General features: G+C 50.1%; 1 protein-coding gene across 4 annotated transcripts in view; it reads right to left on the bottom strand.

Annotated features, from left to right (window-relative positions):
• Positions 1–6,870: 6,870 nt before the first annotated feature.
• FBXO21 (F-box protein 21) overlaps positions 6,871–20,455 on the bottom strand; it is a 39,052-nt gene continuing 25,467 nt past the window's right edge. Inside the window, exons 10-13 of one of the 4 annotated variants that reach the window (XM_061384886.1) lie at positions 19,427–19,638; positions 18,582–18,668; positions 17,923–18,080; positions 6,871–11,069 (exon numbers count right to left, since the gene is read on the bottom strand). In XM_061384886.1, coding sequence (XP_061240870.1) covers positions 10,882–11,069; positions 17,923–18,080; positions 18,582–18,668; positions 19,427–19,638 — 645 coding nt within the window. In that variant the 3' untranslated portion in view covers positions 6,871–10,881. The remainder of the gene's footprint in view (positions 11,070–17,922; positions 18,081–18,581; positions 18,669–19,426; positions 19,639–20,455) is intronic. The other 3 variants (XM_061384887.1, XM_061384889.1, XM_061384888.1) reach the window with 3 other exon arrangements.

The following is a 20,455-nucleotide window of genomic DNA, read 5'->3' as shown; positions in this document are numbered from 1 at the left end:
TGGGGACTCGTACTGTTCTGCTGTTAGGTTGTGTGACTGTCTCCCTGGATAGACGCTGAGGCTTGGTGATGACCTCGCAGGAGCAGGTGTCCGGGGAGTCAGAAGGATGCTGTCTCTGTCTGCTCCCCTCACCCCAGCCCCACAGGCATTACGGCGCAATCCACCCAGCTTGGTGAGGCTCCATCTGGGGACTTATCCAGGTGTTTCCCACATTTTTTCACATCTACGAGGGACACCAGCCTTGGCTGAACTCACTGCACGGCCAGCGCCTCCTGCCAGCTCCAGGAGGGAGTGCGGAACAAAGAATGCACAGAGACACGAGCCCCAGGGTCTCTTCCAGGCCCCTCCAGCCTGGCAGGTTCCATTTATCAAGGGGGCTCCTCACTCCATTTCTGACCTGATGAAAGTGAGTGAAAGAAGGGGTGAGCCCTTCATCCAACAATCAGGACTCAGCAGACCCCTCCCGAGACGGGAGGCAGTCCTCATTTCCTTGTCTGCACTTCCCTGACACAGGGTGGGAGACCACACAGCCGGTTTCCTTCCTAAGCGCCCCCTGATTCATCCCATGAGACCACTGTCTCCTCCTCGTGCCTCCCATAGCCACCGATGGGGAGATGGCAGGGCACTCCCAAAGCCCAGGGAGACACAGCCGGCCCTGGTCCTCGGGGCTGTGGGGACAAGGTACTGAGTGTCAGTTCCCTGAGTCACTTACTGGAGCCAAGAAAGGGCAGGTTTGCTCAGCAAACATGACCCCAAAGAGAGCGTTTTGGAAGCTACCGCCCCTCTCCTGTGACTTTTCCCAGCCCGTTGTGTTCTCGTGGAATTGTGGCAGGTCCCACAAGGCAGCGATGTGTGGCTCAAACCTCACCCCCAAGACCTGCCCATCCCTAGACTAAGGGAGGGGCACTTCCATTTAAAATGAAAGGACCACAGAGACACAGCGTCTCCAGGCGAACAAGCAGGGCCCCCAGCAGATGCAAGGTGGAGAGGAGGGCAGATCGCAGAAAGAACGGATCAGGAGGTGGAGTGGGTGTGGAGAAGTCTCCCTCAGCCTTCAGTCTGCGCTGCTCAGCAAGAGAAATGACAGAAGTAGTAAAACAAGCTGGGAACAGATTTTGCTTTCTTCTGAGTCACCCAGGGAAGGAAAATGGAAAATTACCACTCTCTCTCTCTGTGGGAACATGAGTTACTCGGAGAGGACAGCGGGGCCTGGGGTGTGCGAGCAGCTGGCAGGATCCCTGGGCCATCCTGCGTGGTGGCCGCTCCATCCTGGTTGTCTCTGTGCGCCTGTTCTGTGTCTTCTCCTGGCGGGTCACACAGTGCTGGAGCTTAATGTGCTTTTAACCCTAGGGGTACAGTTGCCTTGGGGAGCTGTGCCTCCTGATTGGGGGTGACATGCTGGATGCACCTCGCCCAGACAGTGACACTTAGCAGAATCTGTCACTCTCAGAGCAAACTACAAAACATATGCCCCAGCCCCCCTCACCCCAGAACCATCTGTTTGTCTCTATTACCGCAGGACGATGCTGCTGGGAGGGAGACTTCCGCCTCCCCTCCCTCCAGTGGGGCTCACTGTGGGGAACCGCAGCTTCAGACATCAGACGTGTGCACCTCAGCCCCAAGAAGCAGCCCTCTGTCCCCCCCTCACCCCCACCCTCAAGCTCCAAGCAGAAGGCAAAGCAAACCGGAATCAGCACCCATGATAAATGGTGCTTGGATGATTTCTAATTGAGAGAAAAGTTACACGGAAGACTTAATACGCAAGGAGGAAATTTAGCTGTTGATACCTAACACACCCATATAAACGTGTGACCGAGTCACCATCTTGAGAAACCAAGGACTCAACAGGCAATCCTCCGAACATCTTTGGCTGGCAGCTCTAGTCCCTCAAAAGACAAAGGATGTTGAATGCACAAGGAAATCACACTTTGCCAGGAGGTCACACAGTGAGTGCCCTGAGACCACCCTTCTGACCTTCACCAACTCCACCCGCCTGTTCTCGCTGAAGCTTTCTCACAGTGAGCGTCACCAAAAGCCATCGACATCTTTAATGGGAGGGCTGCCTTTTTTCTGTTTCTGGGAGAGCTGTTATTCTAGTTTGGGCTGCTTTAGCAAAAACACCAACAGACTGGGTGGCTTCAACAACAAACACTTACTGTTCTGGAGACGAGGAAGGCCAAGGTGCTGGCAGATTTGGTGTCTGGTGAAGAGCACGTGTCCTGGTTTGGAGGTGGCCAGCTTCTTGCTGTGTCCTCATATGATGGCGGGGGTGAGGGAACAGTCTGAGGCCCCTTTTTATAAGGGCACTAATTCTACCACGAGGGCTCCACCCTCGTGACCTAATCACCTCCCAGAGGCCCCACCTCCTAAAATTCCCACCAAATGGAAGATGTTAACTACATCATGACCACAAACAAGGAGTCCCCCAGACCTACAGGTGTCTAGGAATGGACAGTTAACACCTGTGACATCACCTCATTACCTCACCGTCACCCAGAGAACTGTGCACTAGCTGATCACAGACCCTGGGATGCCCCTGTGTCACCTGGCCTTCAAAAATGCTGTCTTGAACCCTATCAGAGAGTTTGGGGTTTGGGGGCAGCAGCTGTCCTGGAAGTCCTTGCTGGGCGCCTACAATAAACGCTGCACTTCCCTTCACCACCACCTGGTGGCAGTAGATGGGCTTTATTGCGCATGAGCAAGCAGACGATTTGGTTCGGCAACATGCACGTGGGCAAAGCTGAAGTTTTGGGGAACGAAAAACCCCAAAGCCCAAAGGGATACAGGGAAACTTTTGGAAATGATGGATCTGTTTATCACGGGGATTGTGGTGATGGGAACACAAGTGGATGCATATATCCAAACTCAGCAAACTGTGTACGTGATTATGTGCAGTTTTCAGCATACCTGTTATATATACTTCGAAAAGGCTGGAGCAGTGAAAAGCAGCTTCCTCGCAAAAGTCTCTACCGCCTTGTAATAGGGTATCCCCAACTGCAAGAGCACACATTGCTGGGATGGGGAGGGAGAATAACATGTCCTCATTTTCCCTCAACAGAGTCAATGCGAGTGAAACAGAGTAGCTGAAGGTGGCCAGGTGGTTGTCACAGCACAGTCGGCGAAGAAATAACAAGGTTCTGAATCCCAAATAATGAGAGATGGTATTACTAGTAAGGTGTTTTCTGAGGTCAAGTCTGAAGGCCCAAGCTCTAGTCCCTGCTTCGAGACCCACACCAGATCAAGTCACTTGAACCTCGGTGGGCCTCATTACTTCTCTCTGTAAAATACCAGGAACCAGGGTTCTAGCAGCTGATTCTTCAGGGGTCCTTTAGCTTTCAAATTCTCAGAGGAGGCAATTTAGGACATAGTCTCAAACAAAGGTGGCCATTACTCAGAAAACTTTACAAGTACACTTTTAAAAAATCCTACTTTTATAAGAGGCAAATAAATCTCTAATCGTTTGGTTTTTTTTTTTTTAAGGAACACGTTCTAAGAGATTCTGGTTAAAGTGTTAGTTGCTCAGTCATGTCTGACTCTTTGTGACCCCAAGGACTATCGTCTGCTAGGTTCCTCTGATCCACTGGGATTATCCAGGCAAGCATGCTGGAGTGGGTTGCCATTCCCTTCTCTAGGGGATCTTCCTGGCCTGGGGATTGAACCCCCATTTCCTGTACTGCAGGCAGATTCTTCACTGTCTGAGCCACCAGGAGATTCTGGGGTCAAGTCAATATACTAAGCAAAGACTATTATACAATACATATCAAGCAAGCTCTCTGGAATATACCTTTTGGCTTGCAGGTGACATAAATGTACTTCTGTATTCACTACAGCTCCTGGCACAAAGGTGGGCACACTAAAAGACACTCCAAGACAAGACAGCGGTGGTCAAGCAGGAAGGGGCAGACGGGCTTTTCCCAGTGCTGCCTCCCAGTGGGAGTGAAAAACAGTTACTCTTGATGTGTAAGGGCAGATACACATATGGCACCTCAGTGGATATACAGTCTGGTATTAAAATTTCATAGCAGTTTGCAGTGGCTCTATTCACAGGGGTTAAAAGGTGAAAACAACGCAAGTGTCCAGCGTCAGCTGAATGCATGAACAGAGTGTGGTCCATGCGTAAATATTACTTGGCCATAGAAAGGAATACTGCTTCATGCTACAGAGTGTGGACTTTGAAAACCTGATGCTACGTGAAATAAACCAGTCCCCAAAGGTCTATTATTATGATTCTTTTTATATGAAATGTCTAGAATAGACAAGCCCATAGAAAGAGAAAGCAGACTGGGGTGGTGGGGGACAGGGCGGAGAAACAGGGAGTGGTGGTTTCACGGGGTCAAGGTTTTGTTTGGAGGCAGTCAAATGTTTACATCTAGATAAAGGTGCTGGCTGCCCAATATTGTGATTGTGCTAAATGCCACTGACTTCAAAATGGTGAGAGACTGACCTGGCGGTCTAGTGGTTGAGACTTTATGCTTCCAATGCAGGATGCGTGGGTTTGATCCCAGGTTGGGGAATTAAGATCCCACGTGCTGTGTGGCATGGCCACAAGATAAAAAAATAAATTAAAAAAAAATGAAATAAAGTGCTGAATTTTATGTTCTATGAATTTCACCTCAATTTTTCAAAAAGAGGTCAAAACTCTTTCATGGGGTGAGGGCCCCCTTAATTTCCTTAATTTTAGGAAAAAATTTAGTAAAAAGGGTCCTGGAGTGGGGCAGGGAGGAATTACTGGGAAAACAAGGCTGAGAAGCACTGGGGGTAGAGACAGGCAAGAGACACTGAGGGGAAAGCCATCTGTGCAGGAACAGCCAGGAATGACCGTCGTGATGGCAGATTATGAAAGACCCTCACCACCTTGAGAAGACAGTGGTGATCTGCAAACAGGGAAAACTCAGAACTCTCCAAGTGCTCTCAAATTGCTCCTAGATTCAACAACTTAAATACCAACATTTCCATTAAGAATTGTCATGTTTAGAAGTAGGTGGAAATTTGATCTAACCACACAAGGAGTCTAGAATGAACTGGCTCTTCCCCTCTACATTTTTCTTTATTCTGTACAACTTCTTTTCCTAAGTTTCCAAAACAATGTGCTTTATAGATAGCTCTTTCTACTTCCCAGAAGACACTGACATCACTGTCTTTAGTTTGTCTTTTTTTTTTTTTTTTTCCCATAGCCAAACAGGAAATAGAGCTTCCTCTGGAAAAATTAGCCCACTTTGAACTTAAAACCAAAACAAAGAAACATCCCCCCCTCCAGAAACCAACACTTGAAAGAAATGCTGTGCCAAACCCCACACTAACGGTGTCAGCAGTTGGGTGCCCGGGAGGCTGGAGCGCTGTGCTGGGGGTTATATTTGGTTAAATTGCTGCTTACAACTTGCAAGGTGGAGCCGCAGGCACTGCAGCAGGTCTAGGGGAAGTTGTCAAAGACACTTGAATACAGGGTGCTGGCTGCTTTTCGCAGCTGATAGCAAGGTACCAGAGGGATGCTCGGGCCAAAACATGCTGGTTTAGACCCAAGACAGAAGAGTCAGAACTCGCAGGCTCCCTTTGTTGGGAATGGCACTGTTTCAGGACACCGCGGCAAGAGAGGAGGATGGAAATCAGTTTGAGCCACAAAGGCCCCTTAGACACTTGCCTGTTACAGTGAGACTGCTCCGGCCAGTAGCAGAGTCAGGCAGCTGCCATCTAGGTCAGGAAGAAGGGACAGGCACCAGGCAGAGGAGCAAGAAAGCGGATTTCTGGAAAAGAACCTGACCGGCACAGGTAGCCTGCTAAGTTTTTGAGGGAATTGTTGCTGGAGGTATCAAAAGCTTGTAGAAACAAATGGACGTCTTGGACTGGAGCTGTGAAGACTAGACGGCTTGCAGGCAGGGGGCGCCCCCAGCACCCACTAGTGAAGTGACCAGAGAGGATGGGCCCCAGAAGGCAGGATGGGGCGCGGGGAGCAGTGGACGAGGGAGTCCCTCCCAGAGGGCGCCATCACCCTCCCCCACACACCCTGCAGGGACGGGGCCTCACCCCCCTGCCCCCCAGTATTTCATCATCCAGGGCCCAGGGCCTGCTGTCTCATTCCTTCTCCAAGTGGCAGTTTCCATTGCTGTTGTCCTGTCCCTGCTTCACCAGTGAATGGGCACTGGGAGTGGGGCGTGGACCGGTGGGGACAGCTGAGCTCCGAGAGAACTGAGAGCTGGGCAGGAAGTGGGTGAGAGGCACAGATATGGCGGGGACCCCACACACCTTTCACTGTCCCCACCCCCGACATGGGTGGCCACTGCCCACCTCCTCTGGAATTGGGCTGAGTGTCGGTGACCTGAGTTCTGGCTATGAAGGCAGTTCTGGGCGTGACTCACCTCGTGAGGTCTGTGCTCCTCCCCCCGAGGCCATCTGTCGCGGGGACGACGGGTCTGAGGTGGCAGAGCGGCCAGCAGGAACACCCGCTGCTGGTGGTCGCGCTGGGCCCGGGGCCAGCAAGGCGATTCTGGACTGGGCCGCCTGACTGCAGTGGCCAGCTCCCTGGGCAGCAGCGGGTCCTACAGGGGATGGGCACACCCAGAGCGACAACCAGCAGGCCACCTCTGTCCCCTCACCTCCGTCCTGGCCTCCCTGCAGGAAGGAGGGGAAGCAGTGAACGCCACTGCCCGCCTCGGCGCAAGGGCTCTGCGTCCAGGGCCTGTGTTCTAGGGCCCTTCCAGACAAGTCCCTCCACACTCCCTACTCCCACTGGATGGCAGGGGGCCTGGGGGCTTCGGGAAGCCACGCATGGTGGTCCTGGGTCCTTAGGTGATGGCGTGTAGGGCCGCCCGCCAACCCACTCCCCCTGCCCCGTGTTATGTCAGCCAAGAAAGTTCTTCTGTGTTCAAGCCATCGTACATTTCTGGGTCTATTTATTACAGAACTAGTGTGACCCTAATACAATCATTGCTAAATGGCCATAATACATCTCTTCTGTATTTGCACATAAATTTTATTCACCGAAGGAATGTTCTTTTCTCTCAGGACTCTAAACTTTCAGAACTGAAACATGGGAAGTTAAGGATGCGGCAAGGCAGAGGACCAAGACGTTTGTGAGGTAGCTGCTGAGGTTGTAGGCAGCATGGCTGCGGGGAGCTGGAGTTTGGAGGCCAGGCTCTCCACCTGGGAGCGGTCCACTCGGGGAACTCGGCCGGCCTAGGCCTCAGCGGGGGTCAGCCAACTATAGCCCACGGCCATCTGGCCCCATCCAGCCTGCAGCCTCACAGCCCTCAAGCTAAGAATGCTTTTTTTCCCCTTACATTTTTCCAACCAAGAAGAACATGTGACAGAGACTTTATGCAGCCTGCGAAAGTATTCACCGCCCGGCCCGCGTCCTAAAGGGTTGCTGTGGGGGTTATAAACAGTTGTGCCTAGAGCCTAGCCTGACGTAATACAAGGTAATACATGCAATACAGCTGTTTTCTCCAAAACCAAACCGTCACGGAGCCAAATTCTGCATTTCCTCTAGGTGAACAGTCTCTCCTTCCCTTCAAAAAAAAGAAAAAAACCACCAAACAAAAACCACAAAGAGCAACAACAGCTTGATTATTATGACCACGAGACACTTCCCAAAGGAAAGACTTCTGGCAGTCTGCTTCAGAGGAAGGAAAGACGCATCCCCCACTTCCCCTTTTACAGCAAACGGGCCTGGCGGTAGCAGACCAGAGCTCAGGACACTAAAGCGCGACTCCATTTAATACGTTGAGAAAGACTTGGACATTTTAAAAGTAGAAACGAGCCTTTAAGCGGATATTCGAAAACATAAAGCTGATTGAGGGAGAGTATTAACACAGGTTTTTGAAGTAACACGACTTTGCGGTGTGAATGTCACTTCCAATGGAGATCTGTGAGGCTCTGGCAGACAGGCCACAAAGCCAGCCTCTCAAACTGCGAATAGATGGATCGTACATTCCAATGAGACGCTTGGCCGGACTGGTCTGCTGGTGACATGGACTAGATTGGGTGTGACTGACACCTCGCTGCAAGTGTTTCCCAAAGCACGGCTGCAAACCTTGGGCCTCGGGGTGGGCGGGGAGGGTTGCTGTGACTATGCAGGTGTGTCACGGCAGGAAAGCTCCAGGGCCTGAGCAGTTGGGAAGACACCACCACACTCCCCTCCTGGGAAGTCACAATCACAACAGCGCGTGAAAGGTTCCGAGTGTGCGGAACTGGGGAGTGCTCAGCCGCGACGAGCGTGACAGCATGCATGTGACCACAGGCAAGACACAGTGCTCGGTGCGACGCTGTGGACATGCTGTGGGCGTGCAGCTGTGGGGTCAGCATCGACACCCCGAGAACCTGGGTTTCCCTCACAAGGCGTCCACAGCTCTTGCTTCAAGACATGACTCGATGTCATTAAAAAGCTGCAATCTTTGTGTTACAACCACTCTCAAGGTGAGCAGCCAGCTCAGAAGGTTAACGTTTGGCAGGGAAATCACAGTATAAAGGTACTCTGTTTGCTCACAGATGTTAGAAAAAGGCAGGAGTCAATTCTCGCCCGTTTCAATCAATGAGAACCAAGCGAGACTCTGCTGTTGTCATGGCTGGGCTGTCTACCTGGAACGAAACCCGGCAGGCCATTTGTGTGGTTTCTCTGGATAAGTTCCATTTATTAATTATTGTACAAAAAAATCTTGGCATTCATTGGAAGAGAAAAGAAGTTACTATATCCAAAGAGAGTATTTCAACATTGTGAAAGTTCTACTTTTATAACAGGGCTTTTTTTTTTTTTTAAGTGGAGAAAACATTTGGAAAAATTTTAAAAAGAAACTTATGATTTATTAGAGTACAGGATCCAAAACACGTTTTTAGAAAAATATAAAGTGCCCAAAGACCAACTTACACAGGTGACACAGGCTTCCTGGAGCCAAATGAAGCATTCATGAAGAAACACACTTAGAAACAGTCTAGATACATATTTACATCGGGTCAGCAAAGGTAAAACCATCTTTCTTGGCTTCAATGTCACTCTAAGAAAAAAGGAAATCAAACCAGAAAACCAACAATTTTAACTCTCAGCATGCGCCACAGATTCTTAGTAATGCATCTCATTAGTATTAATGCCATAGTATCTAATTTTCACCTTTAAATGAGAGTAGTGTAAAACGGCCCCAACCTTGGGCAGGCCGGGTGTTGTGAGTGGTCACAATTTCCAATGCGCGTCCAGACCATCTGACTTTGGATTGGACCAATGAGGAACATGGGCCCTGGACCAGAGCTAATTGGGGCGGGAAGGAGCTGGCTAGCCAAATCCCCATCTCTTTCTAGTAACTGCTCAGGAACTGTCACTAGCTGGGAAGTGGTCTCAGGTGGCTTCTCCAAACCTCAGTCATCCCAGGGTTTCCGAAGGGTAAACGAGAGGCGGTCACCAAATGTAGTATGGAAATACTGCATGCAAAGGGACAGACGGGCGGTGAGGCGTGGCTGGATCACGGCCCCCAGAGCTTCATTCACTATAGCAACTGGAAATCTTTTCAGCTTAAGAGAGTAGAGTAACTAGGTTCTAACTTCAGAAGTTAGCTACTACAGGTTAATTGCAAGGCTGGCCCACTGGAGAAGGGGCAGGTGGAGAACGGTGGGAGTCCAGAGCTGTGTTAGGACAAGGTACCTTCCTGCTTGGGTACCACAAACGTGGAAAAGATGGATATCCAGCAGCAACTGGATATGAAGGTGGACTCCCGGGTGCTTGAGCACAGGCTTCCTCCTGCTGCTGTCATGGCAACGGTGACTCTGCCGGCCACACTGTCTCCTTTCCCACTGAGCTCATGCTCTTACACCGGAGGTATTTCGCTTACTTCTACTCTGCCACATTAAAAAAAAAGGTCTTGAAATGATTCTAAGGGAGAACAGGGAGCATGAGGCCTCCCCTTCCCTTTTTAGTTTCTAAGCTTCATTATTTCTTCTCGTTTCTGGTTATCAAAGTAAAACCTCATTTTCAGGTCTTTGGAGACCATGGAGCACGGTTTCCAAAAAGCAGACATTTTAACAGCAGACTGTACTTTCCTACTACAAAGAGAACTCATTGCTGATTTAAGATCTACTTATGATACTGGAGTAGATTAAAAAAAAAACACATTTTTAAGGGAGGAATAGTAAATGAAAGTGGGAAAACCCATTCACAAAGACTATTATTATGCATTTTTTCAAAGAATTTTATGTAATAAAATTAAAAAACCTAATGATTCTTAAGAGATATGAGCATAAATCCGAGAGATGAATCTGGGAAAGCAAAACTGTGTCATGTGCTCGATTCATATAAAGAAAAAATAAAATGCCGGAAATCTGTTTCAAAGATTAGGAAAAAGAAAATCGAATGATTCTGATTACTGTTAGTTTGTTAATGACTCCAGATCCACTATGTGGCCAAGATCACTTAGAGCTTCAGCCCTGGGTAAAAAGACAGACCATCCTGACCGAGGAGCGCACACGGTTCACAAAGAGATCAGAGAGAAACGATTGCAAACGGACAACCCCACCTATCCAGCAAGCGAAACGCTCTGAGACAACGTAGACAGACGCGATGCGGGGTGGGGAAGAGGTGTGAGGAAAAGAACGGTTTTAAGTGTCAACAGTGAGACGTCCTGAAGACAGCATGTCATAAACGGTCACCACAGGACAAGCATACAAGCCATGCCACTGAGACAGTGCCTGTCAAATGAATCACTAGTGTAGGCGGAGAGCAACATTGTCTTTGCAGCTGGCGGAGAGAGCACACGTGATTTCCACTTGGTAGGAGGCAACCAGCACGACGGCTGAGTGGCCTGCCCGGTGGTGTGAGTCCAGAGGGATCCAAGGGGACGTCTGCACCCCAAACCCCGTCGTCTTGGAAGAGAGCAGCAGCAGCAAAGGTCCGATGTCCCCGAGACTTTACTCCACATTCTCTTTCTTTGCGCTGTAAATGTTCTGCACCGTCTCATACACAGACTCCAGGTCCTCTGGGTACCGGATCTCTAGCTCTGCGTTCGGGATGTAGTGAGTGCCTGTGAACTCCGAGAAGTAGCGTCCAACATCAGGATGGGAGATCTCCTGAGGCTCCACGTTATACTCCAAGTTCTCTGTTGGCAGAGAGGCACACGGACATTCTCATTAAAACTGGTTTTTCTGCAGCATCTTTTATTCAGAGAACCTCTGGAGAAATCTCTGAGTGCATTTTTGAGGTTGGGGGCAGGGAAAGAAACAGATGTTTTTGGAAGTCGGGAGGGAAAAGGTAGAAGGTGGGGGGTGCCCTGGAGGATGGAGGGAGGGGCCAGCTCCGCACAGAACACCAATGTTTTCCTTCTCTCTGAGCGGAGCTCCAGCAGCCCCTTGGGGTCTGCAGGCTGAAGGTGCAGAGGCTTGTCTCACCTGATCCAACACACACACAGCTGCGCGCGCACGCACACACACACACACACACACACACACACAGCAGGCCGAGGGTATCCTGGCCTGTTCTGTTCTCACCAGTGAAGTTTCTGAAGCCTTCACAGCACCGGGCCACAGGTCTCTCCCTGCGTCCTCTGTTGCACACTCCCCCTGCCCCCACCACCCCTGAGCACCGTGCAGTGCTGGCTCCTGCTTCCGAGGGTGAGGGCCCAGCTCCCAGGGCTGATGTGGCGTCCAGGGAGGAGTGGAAAAGTGGCTCGTGCCCCTAGACCCTAGAGGGTAGGGGTCATGCCATCTGTATCAGCTCTTAGGAAAACCATGCCCCGTCCCTTCTCTGCTCCATGTTTTGCCACTAGAGACAGAAACAGAAAATGACTCCTTTAAAATGGAAATAATAAAAAAAACAGAGGTGACAGCACGTGTGAGGTATTTTAAAGACCAACATCCTTTCAGATGGCTTCTCCCTCCCAAAGCTATCTGAGAAACAGCTCCTCTGTGGACCCAAAGAGAGGACGGTGGGTTGTGGGCCCTTCCCCGCTGGCCGTGGAGGCCTGGCCTAGACTGGTTGTGGGCCAGCCAGGAGGGCCCAGCCCAGTCCTCCATGACCTGGACCAGAAAGCAGCTGGCCAGGAAGGCCTGCCTGCTCTGACTGCGTCCCAGGGTGCTCTTGGTTCTGATCAACATGAGCCACAATCAATTCAGGGAGTCCCCGCACACGCCAGTCGACCGGCTAACTAACACCAATGGTGCAGGAGGTTATCTCTTACACCGCTTGCGCCCTCCACCCCGAGAACAGAGGATAAACACCACGGGATAAACACAAGCGCCTCCCAGAAGCACTGCCTGTAACTTGTAACTGATGCTTGTCTTTCAGGAGAGGGGGAAAGAGTTTGTAATTCAATCTGTAACATATTGCTTTAACCCAAGAAGGAACATTTAGAGAACTTATGTGCTTATAGCTGTTTAAGGCTGATCCTTCAGATTACGTGGGACATACCAGTTTGAGAAATCACATACCAATTAAAGACGGATATCCACAGACTACCTCAGCATTGCTCAGGAGAGCAAAAGAAAAGAAAAAAAAAAGGCAGCAACAGTCTACATGTCCACCTGCAGGTCACTGTAAATAAACAACGGCATGTTAACTCAGTACATCCCAGGCAGCCAGGAAAACGAGCAACCTGTTTTCCAGACGAGACGGGGGAAGTGGGAGTAAAAACACGTCTTATGAAAGGATAGGAAGGCCAAACACCTGCGATGCTACGTGACACGTGCATACAGATACATATTTTAAGTGACCTCTTTTAAACTGGGCATGTACGGTACGCCAGGCACCGCGAGACCTGCCCGGGCTCCAGCTCCTGTGACCCTCACAGGGCTCCACGAGAGGCTCCACTCACGACGCCCTCTAGCAGCTGGGCCGACAGCAGCAAGGGTGAGGACTCCGCCGGGGCTGGGGAAGCAGACCAAGAACGGCGTCCCTGTGCACTGTCCTGCCAGCAGCGGTTAGGGAGAACGGGCTGGGACAGACCCCAGGGCCCAGACAGGCCTGCCTCAGAAGGCAGGCTGCGGGACGGTGCTCCGCAAACAGGCGCCTGGGGAGTCCAAGAGGTAACTGGGGGCTATGCTAACTGGTTTCTCCCTGCTATGACCACCAAAGTGTGGAGATGACTTCACTTCCTTCTTTACACTTATTTTCGACATTAAAACAAACTTGGACTTTCTAAAATGCTGCTGACTGAAAAAATCTGCTGTCCTGCCCACATGGCCCTCCTGCAGCGAGTGAGGGGTCACAGGCGTTCCTGCCTTGGGGAGGCCTATGGGGATGCGAACACGGCCACGGGCCCTAACCTGGCCAGCTGCCTCCCTGTTGGCTTTTCTTGCCCCAGAGATGTTCAAGAGATGATGGCAGGGAATCTGGGATCACCAACAAGAGATCAAAGTCCCTTTTGTTCTCATCTGGGGGCCATTCTGCCTCAGACAGGATGCTCAGCAATGGCTGAAGACATTTCTGGCTGTCGCGATCGGGGCCTGTCATGATCTCGTGGGCAGGGGCCAGGGTGACAGAACATCCCCCAACACAGAGCTGTCTGGACCACAACACGTACAGCACCTGCTCTGAAGACAGTCAGACACACGCTTCAGCATCGCTTCTTCCCCCTCTTTTTCTAAGTATCACTAAGCAGCAGCCTGGTATTGGCTGCCACTTGGCGTCTGAGTGTTGGCAGGAGGGCAGGAAGGCTGCTGTCAGGTCAGGACCACCCATCTGTTTAAGGACAGCACGACTGGGCAGCTGCACGGAGTTCTGAGCATGGGTCCAAAACAAGAGGCAGGGGCAGTGACAGCCCCGGGGGCTCCCAGCCCCGCTCCAAGCTGCCCACCAGCAGCACAGACTGAACGTGCTGTGTTTGCCTGCCTCGGCTCCCAGCAAAACAGGAAAGCTGTACTAACAAAAGACACTTTTTTAGGAGAAAACCAGACACTGAAGTTGGCAGCTAAGAGTTATCAGGGGAAGATAATTCCCAATCCACTATATGAGTTTAAAAAATTTTTTTGAAGTTTTAAAAAAATTTGAAGGAAGAAATCTAAGTGAAATGAAACTTAAGAAAGAGCAAAATATTAAACAGGGAATACTTAAAATGCCTGTAAAAATCGTGGGAAGAACTTCATTCCCCCAATATTTTCTGAGAAATGTTTCTGATTTTATTTAAAATTTTCAGCTACCTACATCAAAATACACGCATACCTCCCTGTAAAAGCCTAGAAATGGTACCCATGAGTCCTCTGGGGGCACCTGTCAGGCCCTCCCAAGAGGAAACCCCTAGGACTGTGGGTCTAGCTTCCCAATCCTTGTATAAACACATATACATGCAGTTAAACATACTTACATGCACTCAGGAGGTAACTCCATGTTGTCTTACGTGTGTTTATTCATACAAAGCATACAGTAAGCACTGACCTGCATGTGGTTTATTTGGCTGCAGCTTAGCATCCCCAAGCTTGGATATACCTCCACTGACCAGGCGAGTCCCATGCATGACTGTTTCTGTCATAACAAGGGGACCGCAGGCCCCCTGTGTGAGGGCATCTCTAGTGGAGGGACTGACTGGGGGAGCTGCCAGGTCAGAGGAAAACAGGCACTTGAGATTTTGACAACTTAAAAGACAGCACCAAACTGCCCTCTGAAGTGGCTGCAAGTTTACACTCCAGCCCTGACACGGGGAACCACCACAGTTAACAGCGTGTGCAGACTGCCGCTGGCTGTGTCCGTGTGGGGGTGGGGTGGAGGGCTACAGAGGAAACTAGTTTGGAAGTGGAGGACAAATCATGGAAAACGGAACTGGCGCTGGGGAGGGCACACTTGGACCCAAGCACTCAACCAGGTGCTTGGCCACCACACCCAAAGCGTGCAAGAACCAGGTTTTCACAGCACAGCCCAATTCCTGACTTTGCAATGTGGCAGCTGGCTTAAATTCAGAGCATCTGTGATAGTCACCTTCTCCAGGATCTAAGAAGTACGCAGGGAAGCTGAGACAGTTCCTGCTATCAGAAAAATACTAAAGCACGCCCCCTAGTGGTAGGAAAATCACAAACACGCAAAATGCTGCAGAGCCTGCTAAAATACTGATGGAAAACATATCTTAATGCTGCTGGCTAAACTATTTGAGGATGGCACACACATACTTGGCTCATAACTCACTCTTCTGTGGAGAGTGAAGAGAAGGGCATTCATTAATGGGCTCTTCCCAGATTACTAGGATCAATGCAGCCAAAGGTTGAAAATTTAGAAGATGAAAGTTTAAAAATAATTTAATGCAAACGTAATAGCCCATAAATGTTCAAAAATATATTTAAATAAGTCCTTTTAAAACGTTGTTTCTCAAGATCACTCCCTGGCTAAATGTGGGCTAACCTGAGCATAAAATTGTTCCAAATCATTATAACACATTGACTAAACAAAAAATCCAGCAATCCTTGGGAGGAGGCGGGAAGGAGAGAGAGACAGCCAGCAAGGGAAAGGAGAGGAGAGAGAGGTGGTGGTGGAGAGGAAAGTGAGAGGGGGCAAAGCTCTGCTTCACGGAACTAGAGGGTACACTCGCAGCAGAAAATCACCATTTTGCAACTTTCATATCATGATTTAGGCAGGAAGAGCCAACAGGAGCTAAAACAAACGTAAGGACAAAGGTCATCACTGGGGAACAGGTTATACCCAGGATTGGGTCACAGTTTGACCTCATGGATTTCTTGTTAACTGCAGATGGAACACTATCCCTTACAGGGTGTTGCTGTCTTGGCCAAGTGACCAAACCCCGCCTCCCTGATAGTGGACATGGAACCCCACGGCCTCTGGACGAGACGCAACGTGAACCACACAGCACCCGAGAGCAAGCTTGCCAGCCAAAAACCCCGACTCCATCTAATACAACCTGAGACTAACTTCTGGTTTACAGATGATAATACAAAGAAAGTGAGACAAATCCAGACTGTTAAGACAATTCATAAGCCAACTGGTCCAGACTTTTCAAAAAAGTCAAAGTCTTGTGAAAAGCGGGGAAAAGATGAGGATTGAGGAACTGTTTTTACCAAGAGAGAACAGAGACATAAAAACCAAACACAACCATTAAGGAGGCCATAGGAGTGAAGGCCAGGCCTGGGAAGAACCCTGAGGAGAGGGCCCCCCAGGGCAGGGCGGGCCGGCTTCCGGGGGCTACAACAGAGCTCTTCTTCAGCGCTGAACCCCAGAGCCCAGCACCCCCGGGCACACACGTGCTGGGGAAATGCGGACCTCGGGCCGACAAACCACTAGCAGCCATCACAGGGTGATACCCATGCTCAGTCCTAAGAACTTCCTAAGTCCCAGCATTTAAAACTTAAAAAGGGCTATTTGCTACCTTTACCCATGATGCTTCAATCTCAGTTTTAGAGTGTGAAACTGATAAGCAGATACTACATTTATAAAACAATGTCATTCCAGTATTCTTGCAGTGAACCTTTACAGCGCATGCTGGCCTCAGATACAATTAGGATGCGTTCCTGAATCGTAGGGACACTGGACAAATTCAGAACACCTTGAAACCAAATACCCAGCTTTACCTACTCTATAAAGCCCGTTTTAAAGTTAATATGGCTGTTTCTAGACACCCAAATATCAGATACTACAAGTCTTCATATCAACCCCATGTAATGGGCAACGACTGGATAAGGTGCGGGCGCAGACACTGGCCCCCAGAGCTGACAGTCTCCTCTGTTCTCGTGACGCGCTCCAAGACGTGCAGTGTGAAATGCGCAGAGTGATCGGTGGGGGTGCAAACCGTCCACGAATCATTCAGCAATTCCCAAATAACTTGATTGCTAAAATTTGTAGGATTTTTTTCTGACACAGCTTCTTACATTAAATAAAATCAGTCAGTATCTCCGTCTGACATGGAGTACACGCCAACCCCTCTCATAACTCCCCTTGTGCTGATGGAGGTTAGGTGACCTCTGGTCTCAATAAAGGGAAGTTCTCTTTTATAAGATCCTCTCTCATATTCTGATGAATTAATAGTAATTAACATGAGCCCTTTTCTAGTCTTGTTGGCACTTCTGAGATTTTTATACATCCAACATTTCTATTACTGGATTTACCAGAACATAATACTGACTTAGGTCAAGCCTTATGTTTTAGGTGAGACGCAAAAAGGTTCAGCATGAAGGTTAGGGTGAAGGCTCTTTGCCAAGCTGTCTGTGTTCGTACTCTGTAAAATTTACACATCTCTACGTGCTTCACTTTCCTAGTGTATCAAATGCACATGACGATGACGATGAGAGCGATTTAGAGTTCTCAGAGAAGTTAATACACATCAGAAGGCTGCTGTCACAGAGCAACACTGCAAAGCATTCATGTTTTTATGAATAAAATGAACAATGTGGATGCCTTGACAGGCAGGCATTCAATAAATTCATCCCATTAAACGGAGAGGACTAAGACAACGAGGGCCCTGGGTGAGCACCTGTCAGGGCTGGCAGTGGCCCCTAACACCTAGGGAGCACCTACCTGCTGACTCCCAGCTGCTCTCAGAGCTAGAGCTGTGACCTGCAGTTCCCACGATGGCCACTGGGGGTGTAGCTCTCCCAAGCACAACTTAACTGGCTGCCAGTTTCAGGGTGCCAGGGCGGCTCCCCCAACAGAGCCCATTCCGTGCCCTCTAGTTCAGGTAGGCAGTATGAGCAGGGCAAAAACTGACCCTCCTTGCCTGGAGTGAGCCAAAGGCAGTGGCTAACAAACAGGACTTTCAGGAACTAGGACTGGTAGAGGCAACGACCAATCAGAACAGAAATGGGCAACAGCTTGGAACAGGGGTGTGGTGGTGACTAGGGGGGAAGACCCCAACCTGTTGATATGGCCGCAAAAATACATACCCACCTACGTTTAGCTGACTATCAGCCCTGATAAGGTTGATGGCCGTGTGACAACTGCCGACTCTCAAACTGACCACCTCTGCCCGCAGCATCCGAGTGCTCAGACGTGTGCCTGAGGTACAGACAGAGCCCGCCACTCACCCTGGGCGGCGTATCGACAGGACCCGTCCTCCACCAGGACGTTGTAAAAGGGCTGATGGTGGCCGTGAGGCAGGCTGTGGACGTTCATGTTTCGGATCCACTCGTGTCCCATCATACAGGTGGGGTCCCAGCCGTAGATGACACAGTTATAGCCGTACCTAATCAACACAAGAGCAGCCACACGTCAGCTTCCTGTCGCGGGAGAGCAGAACAGAGGCGATGGCTTGGCTTCTCCGAGGCTTGGGTTCTTACAGATCCACCCGCCTTCACTCTACGCTGAGTCAATTTCACTCCTGACCTCTTTATGAGCCCCTCTTATTGACAAGCTCACTCCATCTTGTTGCTGCTGCTGTTAGTCCGACTCTTTGTGACCCCACAGACTGCAGCAAGCCAGGTTTCCCTGTCCTTCACTGTCTTCCAGAGTTTGCTCAGAGAGTAGTACAATTGGGGAAACACTGAAGTCTCACTAGATTTTTGATGAGGTTAACAAACTGTTGATTTTTTTCTGAGTTATGACAATGGAATGGTAAACACTCTTTTGAAAAGAAAGAGCTCTTACCTTTTTAGTGCTACTAAAATAGCTACAGATGAAATGACCTCTGGTATTTGCTCCAGGGGGAGGGGGAGAGTCAGGGGGTGGAGGGGAAATGTAGACTGACCTCATAATGATAGCCTTTGAAGCTGGACACGGGAACATCACTTGGTTCATTACACTCCTCTCTCTACTCTCACATACACTTGAAAATCTCACAACAAAGTTGAAAAAAAAAAAAAAAAAAAAAGAATCCAGTAAAAGAATGGAAAATCCTAGCCAAAAACTGAGGAGACATTTGCAATTTATCCGCCCACAGAGACTAATACACAGAATAAAGAAACTGCAAATCAGTAAGACTAACAACTCAATTGAAAAACACGCAAAATGCCCGAAGAGGCACTTAATCAAAGGAAACTTAAAAGGCCAGTTAACACAGGAAAACCACCTCGATCTGCGTGGCAACCAGGAAAATGAAAATTAAAACCGCAACGAAATGCCATTTACCACTTACTACAGAAGCACACTGTTCAAGGGCTGGCACTGCCACAAGGTGGCGAGGCTCAAGCCTCAGCGCCTGGCCTGCTGGCGGGATGCGAATCAGCACAGGTGCTCTGGGGGGCAGGTTAACTGTGCCTCATCCACCAGCCATAGGACCCACTGGGTAAGTCCCTACCGAACTCGGATCCAAGGAGAGTGAGACGGCGGGACAGAGAGGCTGACAAGAAGGGGAAGCATCCGGCCGGCAGGGCTTCCACTCCCCAGAGCTGGGACACTACAATTGTTAGAAGAGCTCCCAGTTAGGAAAGCCAGGTGCTTCTTAACAAACAAAAAGGTTAGATACACGGTTTGGTCTTCGGTCCTTGCTGCGATGGGCCTTGGTCTCTGCTGCACCGGGTCAGGTCCCCGCCGCTCATGGCGCTGTGTCCTCGGCAGCCACACTGGGTGGGAGCAGGCGCCAAGAGCACTCACCTCTTGTGCTTCATAATGAGCCCAATGGAGTAGCAGACGTCCCTGTGCTTCTCGTGGGAGCGAAGCTTGACCTCCACCCCCACCTCCTCCTTTTTCCGCTCAATGTGCTCCAGTGTGTGCTGCACCAGGTAACCCACCGCCCCGTGCTGCCCCGGGTCTAGGGTCTGGATGTGCTGGAGGATGTCAAGCACCTTCAAGACAAGACAGAAAGACTAGGAGATAATATTTTCATTTAGGCCTTTTCGGTTTCCTGGCGATAGATTTAAACCTGCATAACCTGATGAAAGACGGCAAGGTGGGCTGGGCTAATAGCCTGCGTCTCTGTGACCCACGGGGGTCTCTCCCCACTGGTGCCAAGTACACCCAGAGTCGCTTCATGTGCTGGGGGCTGACCCTGGCATCTGAGTCCAACCAGTCTGAGTGGGAGGAACTCTATTTAGATACACAAGGCACTGGAGCCCACACGGGACGGGGAGGCCAGGGCTGCCGTCCGTGAGTGCACTGGGGCTGGGTGAAGCCTAACAGGTCCGCACATTCCTGGGAAGTGGGGACTCGACGTCTTATACACAGAAAGGAAACCTTTTCAACCTGCTGCTCATGAACTGGAAAATGAAATGCGAAGTTGCTTCAATCAAGATGGAAAGGCTGAGTGCAGAGTGGCCTCGGGGCTGCAGGAGAGGGGAGGGGTCACAGAGAGGGCAAGGGGAGATGGACGTGCGTCAGCATAGCACGTTTACGATGCTCTACGTAAGAAGAAAGACGTGTAGGTCCAAGGCTCGGAGAGCCTACTGTCGTGCCAAGTACGTTAACCCTCAGTGGACTTTAGTGTTCAGAACAGGGAGAAAGCCCTCTCCTCGGAAGTTACGTGACGAGCTGGTGGAGCAGAACTGCCTGAACCTGAGGTTCTATTCTCTTTACGGCACCCAGTGCCGCTATGGAAAAATACAAGTTCAAGGAAAGCTGACTCACGTGAGCAATTACCAAGCGCCTACTGTCTCAGCTGTCAGATGAGGGTCTCTGACGTGTTTG

Source organism: Bos javanicus, chromosome 17 (assembly GCF_032452875.1).
Source record: "Bos javanicus breed banteng chromosome 17, ARS-OSU_banteng_1.0, whole genome shotgun sequence".
Taxonomy (NCBI): Eukaryota; Metazoa; Chordata; class Mammalia; order Artiodactyla; family Bovidae; genus Bos; species Bos javanicus.
The sequence above is the reverse complement of the archived record's forward strand: the minus strand, read 5'-3'. Positions and strand labels throughout refer to the sequence as shown.